At 42.9% G+C, this 7927-nt stretch overlaps 1 protein-coding gene across 1 annotated transcript; it reads left to right on the top strand.

Annotated features, from left to right (window-relative positions):
* The first annotated feature begins 3855 nt into the window (after window positions 1-3855).
* Window positions 3856-6954, top strand: LOC123445631. The gene is made up of 6 exons (XM_045122643.1): window positions 3856-4246; window positions 4510-4619; window positions 4712-4978; window positions 5070-5237; window positions 6228-6317; window positions 6432-6954. Exons 1-6 carry the CDS (start codon window positions 3945-3947, stop codon window positions 6617-6619), a joined length of 1125 nt encoding a protein of 374 aa, XP_044978578.1. The 5' UTR covers window positions 3856-3944; the 3' UTR covers window positions 6620-6954.
* The last annotated feature ends 973 nt before the right edge of the window (window positions 6955-7927 follow it).

Raw genomic sequence — 7927 nt, 5'->3', positions numbered from 1 at the left:
AAGGGTGGATGAAGCAGAGGACGACGAGAACGCAAGGATGCACATGCTTCGGTTAGCCAAGGTGCGGCCGGAGCAGAGGACGATGAGGGGCTGCAAACCAGGGCTGCCGATGTGGTCGGAAGCAGGAACGAGGAGAGGCGAGGACGGAGCGGCGCGACCGCAAGCACTGCTGGTGGAGGGAGAGCATGCATCGAGGAGGCAGGGTGAGTTCGCTGTCCACCAGTGCCGGCTGAGAGCACGCCGTTGTGATCTATTCGCCACTGGCAGAGCCTTCTCCTGTTGCCATGTCTGACTTGGATTGAATTCATGATGGTGTCCTTCTCCAACACAAAACAATGGATTGCTCGACCAGGGCTGGACTTCGCTGAGGATCCTCGGCTGGCGTCTCCATCAGGTTGCGTAGTTGGACCAGAAAATCCATAGTAGTTGGACCAGAAAAGCATCATGTTCGCTTCAAGTTCGCCGGAGGAAGAAGCTTCGAGTTCGCCGGAGGTAGAAGAACATATGTCGAGCTGTCCAATATCGCCAACGATGGCTACACTAGAGGTATGTAATGCCTCGACACCCTTAAAAACAACCCTGCTACTTTGGTTGTCAACTTCTGGTGCCTCTATTCCTCATAGTTTCAGTTATAGCGAGCAATAGTCCGACCGGTCATGTAAAAACTTAAAATCAAGTAACCTTGATCTTAGAACTAAAAGTTGTTTCATGGTTAACTGAACTTGATCATGGAACTTTCCTTTGTTTGCACTGTTGTATAATGAATTTGCTTCCCTCAGATCTACCCAAAGTCCGCGAGGGTTGTTTGAAGCAAACTTTTTTGACGACCTTGAAGAAGCTAGCTACTCAAACTGAAAGTCAGGTGGCGTCGCCTATGATGAGAAGTGAAGTAGATCCTATTCGGAACTGCAAATGGATAGGCTTACCGCTTACGGAACAGAAAGCATACCATGAAGGCGCAGTTGAACGCAGCGAGTTGCATACGTGCACAATCTTTACATGAGCATAGAAGAATGGAAAAATATGTGTGGCATAAATAACTTAAATGCAATATGGTAGTTGTCATTGTATTTTCTGTTTGCTTTAGTTACAAACATGGTAGTTGTTGTTGTACTTTTTGTTTGCTTTTGTTACAATATAAGCAATCCTTCGTATCATGTGGAGAAAAAATATCACTACACCTCCATGCGGTTCAGGCATGTCTCTTTTGACCTGTACACATACAAAGACACACAAGAGAAATATGAGGACCTTTGGAGAAAAAAATACCTTCCATGGGTCCGGTTCCCCATAGAAACAATTGTTCATGAACTAAATGAAATAAGGAGTTTTCAATACCCAACTATGCCAGCAAGGTCCAAACTATAGTACAGGAATCCTCTGAGAAAGGAAATATAGGCATTGTTCAATTCATTATATTTATGAACAACTCTTTCGGCCATTTGGACTTAATTGAATATATTTAAAATCTATAATCATGCAGGTCATCTTATGATCTATGGATATTAAATTTTATGGAAAAAAGTAAAATAAGACTGCTAAAATAATGATGCAAGTAGTTTCTGCCTTTATAATCATGCAGGTCATCTTATATCTCTTACAAAAAACAAATTTTCAAATTTGTGCCGAGCAGTTTCTGCCTTTATTTACAACTTAAGTTTCAATTGCTACTGATACAGATGCAAGTAGCTGTTCTTCGGAGCTGCTGGGCAGCCATTCATATGGAGGAAATTGTTTCTATTAGTACCTTTTACTTTCTTTTGCTTGGAGAGTTCGTATAGGTATTAGTCGCTACTATATATAATCATTTGTCGTATGTTTACATACCTACTTGCATTTCAAAGGCGGTGCAGAGTTCAAGTAGATGATGTTGACGAAGAACATGATGGGAGGGGGGGGGGGGCAAATACGAAATACATGATCCAAAAATCGACAAACTAACACGGTGCAACACACGGGCACTTTTACTAGTACTATACTCAACCATGCGTCCGCACGGGCTAGTAATTTTAAGAACATGGAAGTGGAAAATCATTGAAGAGATTTTTATGATATTATGGTAGGTGTTTGATGTCTGTCAGAACTTGGGATGCAACTTTGCATATGACTATTATGATTTCAGGAAGGAAAAAAATGCTTACCACTATTTTGGACAATAAAACTAGAAGTTGGTAATAAAAATATGGAATTTCAAGAAACATTTAGAAGGAACCACATGCCCAATTTAATGGATAAGAATGAGTAACTAAAACACATTCGAGGTCATGAGAGACCTAGTTAGTTTGATTGTACCCAAGAAGAAACATGAAATGATGCATGGTTATTGACAATGTAGTTGTTTCTCTTCAACTTGAAGGACGTGGATCAGTGAAACAGTGGTTATGAATCAAGATCATAACAGCACTAATTCCACTACTTGGGGTAGGTAATCAATCACCACATTCTATTTGAAAATTAGTGAGAAATATGGTAAGAAAGTAGAATACACTTTTATACTTGTAAGGACATGTGATACTTAATATATGGTCTTAGGCCCTTTCGCAAAAAGAAAAAAGATAAATTAAACCTTGTTGGCTTGTGTCTCCAACCAAGTATCATAGTACACCGAAGCCACCAAGAAAAGCATCCACGATACACACATGTTTCACATGAGAGAGTTGTGTAGCGTAGTTAATGAACATCAAATCAAAATCCAGAAAGCAAATTAAACAGAGCAAACACCCCCAACAACACCTAAAAATGTGAAAACATTAGTAGGAATAAAAAATAATCTAGTGACCATTTTTTGTAAAGTTTTAGCTCATTTGAATAACCAATTTGAGGGGATCATTTTGCTGAAGTTTTTTTGTGTGCCCAAATTTGACTGAATTTTAATTATACATTCAATTTTTTCACATAATCTAGAAAATTATTAATATTTGTGTGACTATTGTTGTTAAATTCTACAAAATTTGGTTCAGTAGTTTGATAGAAACATATTTGTGAAGATTTATGTCCACATTTGAACATGTTTTGATTAGAATTTTATTTATTTTTAAAAATCTAAAATCTATGAAATAGAAAAACGCCCCACGGTTACTATTTGGGATTTTCAGAAGTTTCCTGTTCAAATTTGATTTATTTTTTACTTAAAATTAAAACTTGCAAGAAAATCTTGAAACTACAAAAACTCATAAATGCGCAAGTGACCAAGTTTTAGTCATAGGAAATTGCACATGTAGCACATGTCCTTAAGAAAGTGGGGAATGAAGCTAGGGCTAGGCATTAGTGTGAATCAGTGATAACCATTTGTTGGATTACGGTTACACGGAGACTTGCGAGGTCCCTTTTGCAAAAGATTTGATCCGGCCACTTCTATAAACACCATGAACCAACGCATCTTTGGAATCAGCCGCCCTGTCATCTGTTGGCTAGGCATTAGGGATTTGCGGTGGGAAATTGAGTGTGAATCAATGATAACCATTTGTTGGATTACGGTTACACGAGACTTGCATGGTCCCTTTTGCAAAAGATTTGATCCGGCCACTTCGATAAACACCATGAACCGACGCCTCGTAGGAATCAGCCGCCCTGTCATCGGTTTTAACCTAGCTAGATCGGTTTTGGAACAAGTGTGCCCTTTTTTTCATTGTCAACGAGTTGTTGGATGAGAGTGTATATATGTGATGCGGTGTAATGTACTCTTTTAATTCGTTTGAATGAGAAGTTTTAGAGAAGAGTATCTGCCAAAAAAAATTAGAGAAGAGAATGGTCCAATTATGAGGAATCGATTCACCAACTTTAGCAAAGCATAATAAGCACCACAAAATTAGCTGTGATATGAATTTTGTAGCATGGCACACCTGTGTGCGGGACCCACACTTGAACCCCCGACTGCCTGAGTTGCAGTTGCCCACCACTACCGTCTCGCACCTGTGTACAGTCCACGCGAGCCTACCCCACCGATGGACGCGTCGGCGGCGGCGGACGGCGGCCACCGCTGGACGGAGGAGGTGGACGACCTGGTCGACGCCGGGGACGTCGACGGCGCCATCTCCCTCCTCGAGTCCGTCGTCTCCAGCCTCTCCACCGCCGTCCCCACGCCTCCGCCGCCGGGCGCCGATCTCCGCCTCGCCACGGCGCTCGGCGACCTTGCAGGCCTCCACGCCTCCCGCGGCAACACCCTCCAGGCCGACGCCATCCGCTCCCGCGCCATCGTCCTCCGCCTCCGCGCCCAGAAAGAAGCCCCCCAGCCCCAGTCCCTAGGGTTTGTTCCTCCCTCCTCCCCCAAGCTCTGTTCTTGCTTCTGAACCGAATCTTGGCCTGCTCGAGCAACCGGACTTGCCGATTTGCAAAAAATGTGATGTTTTCTCTGTAAATTCTAGCTGCTAGCTCGCGATCTCGTAGATATCAGAGCACGGATCACGCAGATGTGGCACACGATCTGAACAAATTCAGCTGCAGCTGCTCCCTGTTTGGGCCACATGACCTGACTAACTCCTGCTCTGCTTCTGATAATGTGCATTGAAGGGATCATGCGACCGCGGAAAATTCTACATCGGCAGAGGCCGCTACGGGATCTAAGGACTCGAAAGCCGCCTCGGCTAGCGTAGAGGTGAAGGACGAAGATGAAGACGATGGTATTATTGTAGTGGACTCTCTCTTTGTGCTAAGCTGGATACAGCTCCGACAAAACTGCGACCTTGACATTCTTCCTCTGGCGCCTATGCAGACTGGGAGGCTATTGCGGACCGTGGCGACGAGACACCGGTGCGCCCCCTCGTGCAAGAGGCGAGGGTGACAACACCTTGTAGCTCTTCAGAGAAAAGTGGCGCTTCATCTTCATCTACCAAGAGGAGGGGAAGGGGTTCTTTTCTTTATGATAAGAGTGTTCTATACAGCGACCAGTGCGGTTCAGAGAGGGATCTGGATGACAAAGGGTCTGATCCAGCTCGAGGTGGATCAAAGGATCATGCGGATGAAAAGGATAACAAGGATGGTAATTTATTCAGGATGACTAGTCTTCACTGTGTAGTTAGCTTGCTCATGGTGGGTAAACTAAACTCTTGTTCTTTTGTTTGGTTTTGCAGCTGCAAGACGATTTGGGACAAGGCATGCCCTTGTTCTTTACGACTTCCCACCTAGCACACGCACAACAGATTTGGAAAGGATTTTTGAGAAGTTTGGAGACCATGGAGTTGCCATCCGCTGGGTCAATGACTCTGTTGCACTTGCAGTTTTCCGGACGCCATCATCTGGTAATTTTGTTCTGACAGTTATTTCTGATAATCTTTCTGCATGTTTCTTCATATACCATGATCTAGAAACTGTTGCCAAATTCTTGTTTAACCTAGACTTTTTATTATGGAAATGTACAAGTACACAACTCCAGTATGGAAGCACAGCTCTGATGTCAAATATGATGCATTGGACAAGCATTATTCTCATTTTCATAATTATTTCCTGCAGAAGGGCAGTTCCCCTTATTTTCATTGTGAGAACTAAATTATTAGATGAAGTCGTTATAATTCCCTTTTTCCAGTTGGGACGTTGTATATGTGTAATTTTGATAGCTCTGACAAAATCTGACAGTTATGAAGTCCAACCTAGATAGATAGCACAATGCATAATTGACTATTAGTCTTGGTTTATTACCCAAGCTATATACTGTTGTGCTGGTTCAGTATTTTTCCATTCTTGTGGACCCTATAACTTTGTGCTGATTATATGAACTTGCAATCTTTCTATACTTACATTTTCTGGTTTTAAACGATGCATTCTGATTGCTTCATTCTGCCCTAATGACCTGAAGCTAACTAGTGACAGGCTTGTCCTGCAAAGATATGAAGAACAAAACATGATACAAAGTACAAATTGGCATGTTTCCCTTATACCAAATAGGTTACGTGGCACTTTGTTTATTTCATGATATATTCGTAATTTGATATTTGAGCGTAAAAAAACAAAACATGGTATTTCTGAAGCCCAATCAGTAGAAAGCAGAATGCATAAATCTGTAGAGAGCAGAATGCATAATTTACTATAAGGCTCAATGTCTAATTTACCGAGTCTTGGTTTATTGTTCAAGCTTATGCTGTCATGCTGGCTCAACTGTTTCTTTTAGCCATCCTGCTGGAACATAGAACTTCATGCTGATGATATGAACTTGCAAGGTTTCCGTTACTTCTGTTTTCTGACATTATTCGTTGCATTCTGGCGTATTGACCTGTTGTCATGTACTCCTGTAGCTAATGAGGCACAAGCTTGCGTTCCTCCAAGATACAAAGTACGTTCACTAAAGGATAATGACGATCTCTTGGCAAAAATAGATGGTACAGGTAAGAGTTTGTTCCTTGTGCTAATCCTTTTCAGTTTCATCTTCTTCTCCCTAAGGATGTGCAGTTCATAGCCCATACCTTCCACCTTATGTTGCTTTTCATGTTGAACTGCAGACCTAGAACCACCGACACCGAGGCCAAAGACATCGGCGAGAACGGCGCAGAGGCTGATCGCCCATGGGATGGGGCTAAAGCAGTTCACAACCATCAATGCAGGCGAGCGGAAGGAGCAGGAGGAGGCGAGGAGGAGCCGGATCACCGCCCGACAAGCTGCGCGCGACGATGCCTGGGGCGAGGACTGAGGACTGGCTGGCTGGCTGTCCCGAGATTTGCTGCTGTCGCTGGCTGCCGTGTGCGGCGCCACCTCCTGCCAGGCTGCTCCCAGGCCTTGCTTTCTTACACGAGTCTGCTCCTGTTAAACCCCTGTACTGGGTTTGATTTACACGGGTCACAGGTGGGCTTAAATTGTGTTGTTTGAGTGGTGATGATGTCATCCCTGGACTGGGCTCATTGGATTTTGCTCTGGTTTCCCTGGATCGCAATGTCTGTCGGTGATACAGAGGCTGGGAAGCTGGTGCGAAAAAAGAGAACCTAATGTTATATGCATATGGAGTGATATAATTGACATTTTTGTTTACAAAACCTCTTGGTCGTCTTCGAGAGGGTAGGGAGGGAGCTCCTGCTTGCAGCTGAAAATAAAATAGGATCTTGAACTCTAGGAGAGCTTGTCTCCATCTTCTTCCTCCTCTTGATAGAAGAACCGCCGCCCCTTCCCTTTTTGATCCTTCTCCCTACCACGTTTGCCGTGTTTTGGCAAAAGTGTTTTGATCCTTCTCCCTGCCATGTTTGCCGTGTTTGGAGCAGAAGCTTTGGTAAAAGTATTTTCATTTTCCGACTTGGACACTTGTAGCTTTGTAGTAAGACTTATGAACATCGAGCTTCTGAGCATTAGTCACAAGACTCTTATGAAGGGTTCATGGCAATGTTGAGAGGCTGACATTTAACAGGTGATAGGTAACGAGACATAGCGATAGAAACGGTAAAACTAGCATGGCAATGATAGTAGTGGTATCTGGGGAAATGGTCATCTTGACTGAGATCCCGTTTGAAAGAAGAACGACTCTGCAAAGCAGACGAGCCGATGTAGTCGAACGGATCATCACTTTCCGATATGCTTGCGGAACTCTATCGAGACGAAGGAAACCGAAAACAAGAATGAACGCACGATATACACCACACGTTGCACAACACATATGATGCATGAACGGTTGAATATATGCAAGACATGGCATGACAATTTACAATAATCAAACACTACACATTAAGTGAAGTTCAATATGCAACGAGCTACATATTGACGAAACTTCACATACGAATTATTTAGTTCTATCCCGGTTAGGTACACGAAAATATTAAATGTTGGTTAAACATGGCAAAAGGTGAACCGTAACTAAGCCATCTATCTAGGCATTTTAAATGAGGTCGGAAACGACATATAACATCTTCGAGATGACCTCATACGTCAATTTATAATTTTGTTCAGATCTGAACTAACACGTTTTAATATTTATTAAATAGAAAAATAAATAGATTCACATGATTCTACGCGT

The sequence above is a fragment of the Hordeum vulgare genome, chromosome 3H (genome assembly GCF_904849725.1).
Source record: "Hordeum vulgare subsp. vulgare chromosome 3H, MorexV3_pseudomolecules_assembly, whole genome shotgun sequence".
In the NCBI taxonomy this organism is placed as follows: Eukaryota; Viridiplantae; Streptophyta; class Magnoliopsida; order Poales; family Poaceae; genus Hordeum; species Hordeum vulgare.
This window is presented reverse-complemented; position numbering and strand designations above follow the sequence as displayed.